At 56.6% G+C, this 12,983-nt stretch overlaps 5 protein-coding genes across 5 annotated transcripts; 4 read left to right on the top strand and 1 right to left on the bottom strand.

Annotated features, from left to right (window-relative positions):
* Positions 1–534: 534 nt before the first annotated feature.
* Positions 535–1,922, top strand: VDAG_00745 (galactose-1-phosphate uridylyltransferase; the record flags this gene model as incomplete). Its single annotated transcript, XM_009652122.1, has 4 exons — positions 535–635; positions 701–752; positions 814–1,594; positions 1,699–1,922. The coding sequence occupies 4 exons, from the start codon at positions 535–537 to the stop codon at positions 1,920–1,922; spliced, it is 1,158 nt and encodes a 385-aa protein (XP_009650417.1).
* A 203-nt stretch (positions 1,923–2,125) lies between these two features.
* On the bottom strand, positions 2,126–2,725 carry VDAG_00744 (transmembrane domain-containing protein; the record flags this gene model as incomplete). Its single annotated transcript, XM_009652121.1, has 2 exons — positions 2,126–2,584; positions 2,663–2,725. The coding sequence occupies 2 exons, from the start codon at positions 2,723–2,725 to the stop codon at positions 2,126–2,128; spliced, it is 522 nt and encodes a 173-aa protein (XP_009650416.1).
* A 534-nt stretch (positions 2,726–3,259) lies between these two features.
* On the top strand, positions 3,260–4,324 carry VDAG_00743 (estradiol 17-beta-dehydrogenase 12-B; the record flags this gene model as incomplete). Its single annotated transcript, XM_009652120.1, has 2 exons — positions 3,260–3,406; positions 3,470–4,324. The coding sequence occupies 2 exons, from the start codon at positions 3,260–3,262 to the stop codon at positions 4,322–4,324; spliced, it is 1,002 nt and encodes a 333-aa protein (XP_009650415.1).
* A 767-nt stretch (positions 4,325–5,091) lies between these two features.
* Positions 5,092–9,399, top strand: VDAG_00742 (nucleoporin Nup157/170; the record flags this gene model as incomplete). Its single annotated transcript, XM_009652119.1, has 3 exons — positions 5,092–5,425; positions 5,491–8,627; positions 8,680–9,399. 3 exons carry the CDS (start codon positions 5,092–5,094, stop codon positions 9,397–9,399), a joined length of 4,191 nt encoding a protein of 1,396 aa, XP_009650414.1.
* A 665-nt stretch (positions 9,400–10,064) lies between these two features.
* VDAG_00741 (uncharacterized protein) lies at positions 10,065–11,733 on the top strand (the record flags this gene model as incomplete). The annotated part of the gene is made up of 4 exons (XM_009652118.1): positions 10,065–10,133; positions 10,185–10,760; positions 10,817–10,855; positions 11,608–11,733. 4 exons carry the CDS (start codon positions 10,065–10,067, stop codon positions 11,731–11,733), a joined length of 810 nt encoding a protein of 269 aa, XP_009650413.1.
* Between the last annotated feature and the right edge of the window lie 1,250 nt (positions 11,734–12,983).

The following is a 12,983-nucleotide window of genomic DNA, read 5'->3' as shown; positions in this document are numbered from 1 at the left end:
CGCCTTCCGGCGTACCCATCCATTTCCATCCCCAGAATCCCGTATGAAGATGCTGGCATTGGCTTGCCATTTTCCTGGCCTCATGTCAAGGGCCTGTCCAGATTGCAAGCCAGCAGACTCAGTCAGTCTGAAAGAGGATGGCATCCCTAGGCTCGGAGCCCAGCACACCCTTCGAGCACAATGGCGATGCTTTCGACGAGAGAAACCGCGCATGTTGGAACTTGGACTCGGGTTACTGACACCAATTCCGCAACTTTCCCGACAGCACCAAAATAGTCTCACAGTCCAGACTCGTAGCATGACGCTCTGAGCAACAATCACAAGCGCATAAAATCCCGCCGTCCCCTCAGAAGCTACCCCACCATGTCACCCCTCATCGATCGGTATCATAGCGTAGCGTACTTGCCGTTTTTTTCGCCAACTTGAGTGAGGGGCATCATCTCCAGCTCTCTGTCTCATTTCTCTGAGGGATCCCCGTCCTTTCAATTCAGATTCCCAAGTCAACTTCAGGACCAAGAACAACCGCCCGTCACAATGCCCGACCACATCCTCGACGACATCTCCCACCGCAGATACAACCCTCTCCGGGGCAATTGGCTGCTGGTCTCACCACACCGGACCAAGCGTCCCTGGCAGTAAGAAGAATCTCCCATAGTTATAGACGGTTCAGGAAAGACCACCGACTAAAGCGAAGAACCAGGGGCCAGAAGGAGGAGCCCTCCAAGAACAAGCTCCCTGAGTACGATCCTGCTGTGAGTTCCAGCCTGAAGACTTGTGTAGTGGTCTTTGGCCCGTTTGTTGACAGTCTGGAAGTGCTACCTGTGCCCTCGCAACGCGCGAGCTGCCGGCGATACGAACCCAGACTACAAGAAGACGCTCATCTTCGTCAACGACTACAGCGCCGTCAAGGAGGAGCAGGCCGAGTACAACCCGCCCGATGCTTCGACCGACCTCGCCTCGTCCCTGCTCCGCGCCGAGTCGGCCACCGGCCGGTGCTACGTCCTCACGTTCTCGCCCAAGCACCACCTCACCCTCGCCGACATGACGCCCGCCGAAATTGTCCCCGTCATTGAGATCTGGACCCAAATCTACGCATCCCACCTCGACCCCGCCAGCGCCCTCGCCAAGCAGGCCGCGCAGCTGTCCCTGCCGGCGCCGGCGCCCGAGGCCACCATCACGCCGCCCAAGGCCCAGCTACGCTACATGCAGATCTTTGAGAACAAGGGCGCCGCCATGGGCTGCTCGAACCCGCACCCCCACGGCCAGATCTGGACCACGTCGACGACCCCTGAGGAGCCGCGCGCCGAGATGGAGCAGATGGCCAAGTACCGCGCCGCCAACGCCGGCCGCCATCTGCTCGCCGACTACGTCAAGGTCGAGCTGGAAAAGGAGGAGCGCATCGTCTTCCAGAACGAGACCTTCCTCGTCGTCTGCCCCTGGTGGGCCGTCTGGCCGTTCGAGGTCCTCGTCCTGCCGAAGCGCCACATCCGCGCCCTCGTCGACCTGACGGCCCAGGAGAGGGAGGATTACGCCGAAGCCATCCAGGAGGTCACGAGGCGGTACGACAACCTGTTCGAGACAAACTTCCCCTACAGTACGTGCCGCGCCCATTCTCACCCCCCCCCCTTTTTCTGCCGGTTTTGGGGGAGGACTCCATATAGCCTCAGGGAGAACCATGCTAACAATCATCCCCCGCAGGTGCCGGCATCCACCAAGCCCCGCTCGACGCGACCGACGAGGAGGCCGACAACAGCTACCTGCACATGCACTTCTACCCGCCCCTGCTGCGGTCCGCGACGGTGCGCAAGTTCCTCGTCGGCTACGAGCTCATGGCCGAGGCGCAGCGCGATATTACCCCCGAGCAGGCCGCCGCCCGTCTGCGCAATTGCGGAGGAAAGCTGTACCGCGACCAACTGGAGTAGGAGCAAGGGGTTTAGATAAAAAGAACGAAATGAGAAGCGCGAAATAGAACAAGTCAATGAAGAATTGTGTATCATTACACGTCAATTGATGCTCGCTGCGTCTCCTAGCGTTCAGTGATGGAATGTTCCCCTCGTCCTCCTCCTCCTTCGGTGTGCAGCGTGTGCCGAGCGAGACCTCCCCCGGCTCATATTGAACCCCCCAATTAAGGCAGCTGGACGTAGTAGCCCCTCTGCATGGGCATCCAGATCATGGCCGTCGTGGCGACGATGAGGGGCGACACGGAGGGGGCGCCAAACTTGACCGTCTTGAAGACGAGCATCTCGCTGAGGAAGTGGCCGAGCGCGACGACGTAGGTCCACAGGACGAGGTCGTACATGTGGGCGTGCTCCAGGTGGTAGGCGGCGTACATGCGCACGACGGCGGCGAGGAGGGTCCAGGTCGCGAAGAGGCGGGCGGCGAGCGGCGTGACCTGGTCGGTGGCATTGCCGGCGGCGGCGCGGTTCGTGGCGAGCACGAGCTTGTGGACCGAGTCCTCCGGGTCACGCAGGGCGGATTTCGGCGCCAGGCTCGTGTTGGTGACAAACTTGTTGCAGTAGATACGGCGCGTGTAGTGGAGAGTCAAGAGACACTGGGCCGAGTTGCCAACGGAGATCAAGGAGACCTAAGAGGGCGGGGGGACGGCATTGGTCAACTTGGGTGTCTTGGAATGCTGGGCGAGGAGGGGCAGTCAGGACCGTACGAGTATCATGTAGTAGGGAAGAAGGCCCTGCGAGGAGGGGAGGAGGTCGGCGATGGTGACCATTGTAGCGGCGATTTCGACAAATGTATTCGAATGGCGGGCTTGGCGTGAGCTTGAGGGTACGTGGCGAGCACTTTCAACACTAGAAAGGGCAGCCTAGAAAGGGCAGCCTCTGCTTCTTGTACTTGGGCGGCGTCACAGGATGAAGAGAATCCCTGATTCGGAGATTGGCTGACGGTGAGGTGCAGCAGCGGATCTTTTCGAGCGCCTTGGGTGCTCATGCCAGCTTCCAGGGCAAGGGACCCCCTGAAGCTGTTTCCATAGCAGTGTACGGCTGCCAGCAGCTGTCGTCTGACGTCAGCTTCTTAGCTTCCCTCTGCTGGGGGGTAGGGCGCCTGGACGCGTTGATTGATTTTCGGTCGGAAGGTGTGCACCTCAACAATTTCGGCCGGGGCTCCGTCTGGCCTGTGAACAGTTTGCTTCCCGTGCTTGAAGCTTCGGCCCCTCTCTCCTTTCTAGACATTTGTCTGATCTGTCCAGCTTGGCTTTTTTTCTTGCTCCTCCACTCATCGCAAGAGCACCTATTTGACAGCAAAAATGCAAACCATTCTGACAGAATTCCTCGACAGGCTGCCGCCGTCGGCACTGACTGTGCTGGCGGGCATTGGGGCTCTGTTCGTTGCGACCAAGGCACTGTCTTACTTCCAGTTCCTCCTGAGTGTCTTCGTTCTCAGCGGCACCAGCGTTAGTTGGCCCTCGCCCACCTAGTCGCAACTCCTGACCCTGTGCTGACCGGATAATTCGCAGCTTCGCAAGTATGGCAAGCCCGGTAGCTGGGCCGTTGTCACCGGTGCCTCCGACGGCCTGGGCAAGGAGTTCGCTCTCCAGCTTGCCAGCAAGGGCTTCAACGTCGTCCTCGTCTCCCGAACCAAGTCCAAGCTCGAGGCCTTCGCCGCCGAGCTTGAGCAGAAGTATCCTAAGGTCCAGTCCAAGATCCTGGCCATGGACTTTGCTCGTGACGACAACGCCGATTACGACGCCCTCGCCGCGACCGTTGCTGGTCTCGACGTCGCCATCCTCATCAACAACGTCGGCCAGAGCCACAGCATCCCCGTCTCCTTTGTCGACACGACCCGCGAGGAGCTGCAGAGCATCGTCACCATCAACTGCCTGGGCACCCTGAAGACGACATCCATCATCGCGCCTATCATGGTGCAGCGTAAGAAGGGCCTCATCCTGACGATGGGCTCCTTTGCCGGCTGGATCCCCACTCCCTACCTCGCCACCTACTCCGGCAGCAAGGCCTTCCTTCAGCACTGGAACAGCTCCCTCGCCGAGGAACTGAAGCCGTCCGGCGTCGATACACAGCTCGTCCTCAGCTACCTCATCACGACCGCCATGAGCAAGGTCCGCCGCGCCAGCGCCCTGATCCCCACGCCCAAGAACTTCGTCAAGGCCACGCTGGGCAAGATCGGATCAGGAAGCTACCAGAACTGGGCATACACCTACACCCCCTGGTGGACGCACTCGATCATGGTCTGGACCCTCGAGAGCACCCTCGGTACTGGAAACGCACTGGGCATCTGGTATAACGGAAAGATGCACAAGGATATTCGCAGGCGGGCGCTTCGCAAGGCCGAGCGCGAGGCCAAGAAGGCCTAAGATGTGCGCCTCGTCGATTTTATATTCTGCTTAAGGATTTAAAAAGCCAAAGGCTGGGACTGGTTGGAACTATGAGGCCGCGATGTACAGCTTGTCAGGCGGCATGGTGCTGAAAAGAAGAAACCAGAGTAATCAGAGGACGATACGGACAGACCTATGATCATGTCGCAGGCTTCACACAACGCGGCTGGATGCGTTGTTAGATAGGAACTATGATGAGTAAATGAGCGTGGAATCTGTACGTCTTGGGGTTCTTTAATTGACCATGCATCGTCATCATTTTCGTCGACATGTGACAAAAAGTCGGGGAGAGTCATGGTCAGTCATGGAGCTCGTTTGGTGGGCCCCAAGCTCTCCTCAGCCTTGCCCCCGAAACGGGCTTAGCGCGAGGTACCACCCAGAGCACCTTTCCAGCTCCAGTCGTTCCCTGTCGCGAAAATTCCCACGCGCTGCCCGGGAACAGGTGCAGCCTTTCGACCTCCGACGTTCAAGCACTGACAATTGCCAGCTGCATCTCGCTGCTGCTTCGACAACTCACCCTGTCACATTGCTCCATCAAAGGGCCATCCATCAACCCGTGGGAGGAGACCCCAGTGCCTTCGCCAACCCAGCTCTCTCGAAGGCAATTGCTCCACCATCTTCTTTTCTTGTTGTTGATGGTGGTTGCATACCGCGACAACAAGCCTTCGCTGGCCACGCGCTGCCTCGATCGGTGAAGCCATATCGACCTTCGACCACCTTCCGTTCACGACCTCTCCAGCTCGAAAATGTCGTACCCAGCAATCACACCGGCGCGTCCTGTACCTGGCGCGTTTCTCAACACCCCCGCCGCCTCCAGGTTCCAATCCAACGACGACCCTGTCAGAAGGCGTCTCTTCGATGGGAATGCGAATCCTGCGCCCAGCAGCAGTCTCGTCCCCAGGCCGAATCAGTCCTCCGTCACGACATCAACAACCTCTGGTATGAGCGGCGGCTTGGTTCCTGCCTCGCACATTCAGCAGCAGGCACCCGATGTGCCCCCTGTCACCAAGGCGGCCCAAGCCGTCAACGAGTTTCTTCAGCGAGATCAGAACTATCCTGATCTAGAGTCGTACGCCAAATGTGAGATCTCTCCAGCCCTTGCATCATCCACGCCGTCTTGAGCTTCACTGATGATTTTCCTTTAGCCGGCTCGTCCTCTGAGTATGACCTCGTCAGCATTGATTCTGCTTGGGCACCCTTCCACAAGACCCAGATGTACCCAATCCCGAACGAGATCTTCAACCACTACAACGCCAGCCAGCTGCAAACACTCATGGGACTGTTCGCCGAGATCAACCACGCGTGGGTTGCTATCGACAACTCACTGTTTCTCTGGGACTACACCCAGCCTGAGCCCGAGCTCATCGGGTTCGAAGACGTCAAATACACAATTCACGCTGTCGCCCTCGTGCCGCCGAAGCCTGGCATTTTCGTAGCCGACATTACCCACATGCTCGTTGTCGCGACCTCTCAAGAGATCAACCTTCTGGGTCTCTCCGCCAAGCCCAATGCAGCTGGTACCAAGAGCGTCTCGCTTTACCAGACCAAATTGGACCTGCCCCTACGAGGAAGTGACGTTCGGATCATCACTGGAACGACCGATGGACGCATTTTCTTCGGCGGCAGCACCGACACGGACATCAACGAACTGTACTATCAACAGGAGGAGCGATGGTTTTCAAGTCGATGCGGCAGGATCAATCACAGCAACCCAGGTTGGACCGGCGTTGTGACTTTCCAGTCTCCGTTCTGGAACGCGAAGACCCCGGAATACCTCGTACAGATTGTAGCCGACGACTCACGCAAGCTTCTTTACACCCTTTCGTCTACTTCGACGATCCGTGTGTACCACATGAGCGGAGCCAACGACCTCGTCAAGGTGATCGAGAAGGAGAAGAGCCAGTGTCTCAGCGATATCGGACACATGATCATTCGCAACTCACCTCTCATCACAAACAACTTGAAGATCGTCTCTATAAGCCCCATCTCGTCTCGTGAGACCACTCGCCTCCACCTCATGGCACTCACCAGCTCGGGCTGCCGCTTCTTCATGAGCGCTACTGCCGGCGTGTACGGGGAATCGTCACTTCCGCCGAAGAGCATGATGGTACAATACATCAAATTCCCGCCCCCCGATCAGCTCGGTCGCACTGCTACGAACAGCGCTGGCGACACAGAGTTCCACGCCTCGTCGCGTGCGCTTGAGGTCAGCAGGCTCGGCGAGCGCTTCGCTCCTGGCTACTTCCTGGACTTTGTTGTCAAGGAGTCGCAGCCCAACTCAGATCTACTTTTTGTCTCTGCTCCCGAGACTGGTCGCATCAAGGCGACTGGTCCGACCTCTGTGCTGAAATACTGGGAGCATGGTAACTGGATTGATATCGGTAGCCGAGCTGAAGCTGTTGGCCTCATAACCAAGCCCTTTGCAGCCTCGAGCCAGCCTCTTGGGTTCGGAAACGAGCTCGCCGTTCAGTTTGACAATGAGCCTAGCGAGTTTGCGGTCCTCACCAACACCGGTGTTCACATCATTCGCCGAAGGCGACTTGTCGACATATTTGCTTCCGCGCTGCGGACCGCCGTGGGAGACGAGGGCCTCGAGCATGAGACTCGAAAGTTCATCCAGCTCTACAGCCGCGTTGAAACGATTGCTTGTGCACTCGCAGTCGCTTGTGGCCACGGTGGAGATTCCAGGCCTGGCGCTCCACGTGCGATTGATCAGGCCACCGAGGATCGTGCAAGGACAGTCTTCGTTGACTACGGCGGAAACCCTACCGTTGCTGAAACGGACAGCACACCTCTCACAACCGCCTCCGTCCGACTATCTTCGCGGCATGACGCGCTTTGCGTGTACCTCACCCGTCTCATCAGGACGCTGTGGAAGTCTGGTGTTGTCTCTACAGGCCTCAGCCCGACCGGTGGTATCAATATCGTATCCAGGGTTCCTACAAACAAGCTTGTCTCTGTCCAAGAACAGCTGGAGCGTCTTAGGAGGTTCCTCAACACGAATCGTGGATTTATTCAGGGACTTTCTGGCCCCTCGGATCTTCAGCTTGTCGCTAGCAAACAAGAAGAGGTCGCGCTGCAAGCCGAGCACCAGGCCCTTCACGCGCTGCAGAAGCTGATGGAGAGCATCTCTGAGGGCATATCATTTGTGCTCATGCTCTTCGACGAGCGTGTTAACGAGATATTCATGAGGCTTCAACCAGATGCCCAGCAGCAGCTGAAGGAGCTCACCTACGAAAAGCTCTTCTCTCAAGCCTCAGGTCGCGAACTTGCAAAGCTTCTTGTCAAAGCCATCGTTAATCGCAATATTGAAAGTGGCTCGAATGTCGAGACTGTCGCTGACGCGCTGCGTAGGCGGTGCGGAAGCTTCTGCAGCCCCGACGACGTTGTCATCTTCAAAGCCCAAGAGCAGTTGAAGAGGGCGACCGAACAACCACCCAACAGCAACCAGTCCCGAAGCTTGCTGCACGAAAGCTTGAGGCTCTTTGAGCGTGTTGCCGGCAACCTCTCTTTCATCAACCTTTCCAACGCCGTGTCCCAGTACATCGATCTCAAGTACTATGCTGGCGCCGTCCAGCTCTGCCTTGTTGTAGCGCACGAGAAGGACAGGGGAAACAGTGCCTTGTCGTGGGTGAACGAGGGTAGGCCTGCTCAGGATCCCCGTGCAAATGCCTTTGCGGAGCGCAAGCGATGCTACGATCTGATCCATGATGCTCTTCGACACCTTGACGCCGCCCTTAGCAGCGAGCCTGAGGAGATCGACGGCAGGCTCACTTTGATCGGCACCAAGCGTCTGGAAGCGTATGAGGTTGTCAATAGCACTGACGACGAGGTCTTCCACTTGGATCTCTATGAGTGGTACATCCAGCAGGGCTGGGCTGACCGCCTTCTCAGCATTGACTCACCACATGTCATCACATTCCTACAGAGGCTGTCAGCCACGAGCGCCGATCACGCCGACCTTCTTTGCAGGTTTTACACACAAAGGGGTCGCTACTTTGAGGCCGCCGAGGTGCAGTTCGATCTTGCTTGCTCAGACTTCAACCTCGGCATTAAGGAGAGGGTCACCCTTTTGTCGCACGCCAAGGCAAATGCTCAAGTCCGAACGACTGGCATCAGCTCACAGCAGCAGCAAATCATCATTCACAGCATCACCGCGAGCCTCGATGTTGCTAACATTCAAGCCGACCTCCTGCAGCGTCTGAGCGCGGACCCCCGCGTCGAAGAGCGGAGAGAGGAGATTGACCAGGCCCTCAACGGCCAGGTACGCGATGTCTCAGAGGTAAGCAGCAACTACTCTTCGTGGCAGATAGCGATTTACTGACGCGAAACAGCTCTTCAATAACTACGCGGATCAGGCTGGCTATTTCGACATCTGCCTCCTGATTTACCATGTTGCCGACTATCGCAACTCCACCACTGTGGAGACGACGTGGGCGTCTTTGATTGAGCAGACACATGATGAGGCCACCAGGAGGATGCAAGAGGCCGGTCCTGGCATCTCGGCACTGCTCACGCCGTACGAGTCTGTCTCACAAAAGGTCCTCAATATTGCTCATCGGGTCAGCCTCGACAGCTTCGTGTTTCCTATCAAGTTCCTCGTCGCGGCCCTCAGTCGATACTCGATCGAGTATGGCCAGGACGGACAGATTGGCGCCAACCCCGTGTGGCCCATTACCATCTTCTTCGAGCTGAAGGTGTCACACATCACGATTCTCAATGCCTTGGAGGATATCTTCAACGCCCAGGATGTTGGCTTCACGGGCAACAACCGTATTCGCGTGATCGAGCTCATCGTCTATGTTGTGGACAGCTGGCAGAAGGAATGCAAGCGCCGGGCCAACTCGACCGCCCGTGGCGACGCCGTCTGGCAGTCAATGAAGGAGCTTCTCGATTCGTGTGAGGAGGCCCTGCCCCCAGCTTCGATGTCTATGGGTAATTTGAACCCTGGTGGCGCGGACGTTGCCGACATCCGCCGCGAGGTGCGCACCGTCCGACGTGAGGTCGAGGCTCTCTCCGACAGGGGCCCGGCTGGAAGCATGCGCTTCCTGTAATGAGTGGGGGCAAGGAGGGGATGTCTGGCACAGCGAACAGACGAGGAAGCACTGGAGATGGTTGCGTGGAGTTGCCTGCATTGCATTGTACATAAATGAGCTTGGCGGGATGAGCTGAAGGCCAGGTTTGGTTTGGGCCGGCTCTGTAAGTTTGGAATGGATGGATACCTTTGCCTATGTTGCTCAGCTCCCTGCTGCCTCGGACAGTGATTCCTGACAGAGTCACAATACCACATGTAACAGCCTACATAATCCTGGTGTTGCCGGAGACTTTGTTACGGGCGTCACCTCAGTAGCCTGTACTTGCAAGCCTAGCACATGGAAGCTCAGGCTTGGCTCAACCTTTCAACCTACCAGTTTCGGAGATCAGCCAAACTGAGCTTGCCATACCACCGCTGACGCAGAGGTGCATGGATCAACAGTCACCAGGGGGCATCCATTGGAATTTGATCACCTGTCATCCCGTCCTACACCATGCGTCGCCTACGTGCAGACAACATGGTCAATCTTGGTCGAAGATCGAGACGACGTCACTTTGAGGGGCTGAACGAGATGCATCAAAGAATCGTTTTCCTCCAAACACAAGTATCTGAACTACAGCATCACCTTTCGCATTGGATATATCTTGCGACTGAAAGGCAAGTACTTAATTGCTTACACTCATCATGTCGACGCAGCCGCTCCTAGGAACCATATCGGGCCAGTCGGGCAATAGAGATGAAGACAGGAGCCAAGTCAGTGAGCCGCCACCCACCATCGCTCATTGAGCCTAACACATCCTGCAGCCAGGCAGCTTGGCGACCTTCTTTTCCATCTTCCACGGCGGCCTCGTCGCGCCAGACTCGACGACACTCGACTCGCTCCAGGCCATCCTCAACGAGTCGGACGACGCCCTCCGCGACGACCTCACGGAGCGCTGGCGCGACCACAAGCTCCAGGAGCTCAACTTTGTCGGCACCGTCGGCGCGCTCCTCGCCGCCTGCCTCAGTTCGACGGGCTCGTGGCCCGACGTCCTCGACAACGGACGCAAGCAGCCGTGGAGCATTCGCGCGTGCTGGTACATCGGGCTCGTGTTCGCGCTGTTCGCCGTCCTCACGGCGCTGCAGCAGAGCTTGCGGCTGCACCGCCTGAGCGCGCACCGCGAGGGACTCCGATGGATCCGGAAGAGCATGACGGGCGAGAAGAGGGGTGGCGAGGTCAGGGTCAGGACTTGGCAGGTGTATGCGTGGCAGGCGAGCTTGGTGTTTCTGGTGGCGGCTGTGGTTTGTTTGATTGCGGGGATTCTCGTGCTCGTGTGGGTGTCGACGGAGTTTGGGCCGGATAAGAAGCCAGAGGATGGCTGGTGGGATGACAGTGCCAAGGTATGAATTCTCTCTCTCCAGCTCCCGTGGTTTGAGTGGCTGACTCTTTCGTACAGATGGCTGTCACGTTCACTGTTGTCGTGGTTGTGTCTTTGGTCATGTTTCTGTTGACTCAAGCGACACTGGCGATGGATGGTATCAAACGGTGATCAGACCTAGTTGCATTCACGGGAGGCTATTTCATATGCTTCTAAAACCTGTGGCAGCCCTTGTCCTGAGCCGGTTTTGCAATAACCGTCATTTCTATACTTACAGTGTCGTATCCCATGCCCATGATCAGCATAATCCATGGCCTAGGTTCTATCATAGGTTCTGTCCACTGGGCACAGATAGTTAGCTATCGTCTTGGTCAATCTTGTAATGGACGCTCTTCATTTCGTGCGTCGACGATTCTCAAAAGATGTACAACAGCTGCCTTATCCGACGAGAGGTCGCTGATCCCATCTGTACCTATGCAGATGGACTTCCAGTTGTTGATCACAGCTTGAACAGGTTCTCGGCCATGGCGTAGCGATTCTTCGAGTTGATTCAGAAGTAATTTCTGACGCCATGTGGACAGATTCGCGTGATAGACGGCAAACTTCAGCTTCTGATGCTGATGCGCCAGTTCCGTCGCCACGTCATATAGAAGTAAGTCCGATACGATGGCCTCGTGGCCTTCTTTCTTGAGCCGTTTTGTCAAGCGAAGTAGTTCCGTGTCCTTTTCGTGGAGGGACCTGTTCTTTCGGTCAATCACTGCAAGATCAGACATGACTTGGTTGTCTAGCCCCCGAATGATCTCTCTGGACTTTCGGAGCATCCTGCATTGGGCCTCTATCGCCTTTTCTAAAACATCTGAGCGACTAAGGGCCTTGCCATTGGCGGCAAAATCCGCATATTCGGTGACGGCATGGGGCTCATCGATTGCCTGTTGGTGGAGGCCTTTGCCAGCGTCGGCTATGTCTGCACTGTTGAGATCCAGGGCTGCCAATGATATTGTGTCAAGCATGATGTTGTTGGAATTTGACTCAGTTTCTGCTGTTGAGTAGCCTGTGAGCGGGATTCACACTGGTGTAGGAGATGTCGTAAAGTTGAGCGACCTGAGGTCAGATGCTGTGAAATGGTTGCTTAGACTGACCAAGAAAATGTGGTCTTGCAGCTTAAACTCGTGCAGCGTCACTTTGGCTGTATGACGGACGGGAGGGTTAAGTAGAGGCCCAGAAGGTGGTGCCCTGACAGCGAGGCTGCTCAGTATGCGGACAAGACTAAGTCGTTGTGATATTCTTTGGTGACCGTGTTTCGAATTCAACCATCTCGGGTGAGAACAACAACAATGGCTCATACGAGCTGTTACGAAACGACCGATTGCCTATCGTCATGGCGACAAAGGACATTGGCTTGTGTGAAAGCAGATGTCTTGTGGTCTGCTTGTCGCAAGGATTGTTTCCCTTGCCTGCCTCACGGCTCAGGGGAAACAACTTCGAGGTACCATAGCTGCACGAGCGAAGGATGGTCAACATGATGCCTTGAAACCAGGAAAGACATCGACCTGTGTGGAATTGACTAGTATAGCAATCATAAGCTGAGTATGACAACCGAAACTCCGAACAACAAACCCGCTGGAACCCCTCAAAACCCGAATGTCAAAAACACTGCTTGCGCCCTTGTCAAGAAGACGGCTTCATACAAGCCAGGACTTTCAGATACCTCATACGGTCGTTTGCAAAGACTAGTATCGTCAGGAATCAGTCAGTCAGACCTTTCGTCTTGCAGCAGAGTAGGCTGACGTACTAGGAATGCTTGGACGAAGACATTTTACTTCTCATTTCGCCGTGACACGCGCGTCTGCTTTCCGAACATCTCTCGCAGACTGGCCATCTCGGCTTGCACTTGATGCAGCTGCGTCCGAATCTGATTACACTCGACGCAGTCCTCCTGCGTCGTCGGCTGTCCGGACTCACTGGGTGCCCTCGTCGCATGCCCCGATGGACATCGATATGACCCGTTGAGGGATAGAAGTATGTGACGGGCCAGCAGCGTGCTGGTCCTTATCCTTGGTGAAGCGTCGCATGCTGCTCTCCAGCTGAATGGAGAAGCTGTGAGAGGGTCGCGGGGATGTGGGACTCGACGGCGGGGAAGTGGCCGGTTGGGTCAGGGGTCTGCTAGGGCTAGCAGGGCTGCAGCTGGGGCGTCGCTCATCGTAGGCATGCTGGGGGGCTATAGGGTTCCACTCATTCAGTCCCG

This window comes from Verticillium dahliae, genomic scaffold (assembly GCF_000150675.1).
Source record: "Verticillium dahliae VdLs.17 supercont1.1 genomic scaffold, whole genome shotgun sequence".
Lineage (NCBI taxonomy): Eukaryota > Fungi > Ascomycota > Sordariomycetes > Glomerellales > Plectosphaerellaceae > Verticillium > Verticillium dahliae.
Note: the sequence above shows the minus strand (reverse complement) of the source record. Positions and strands in the feature narration are given on the sequence as shown.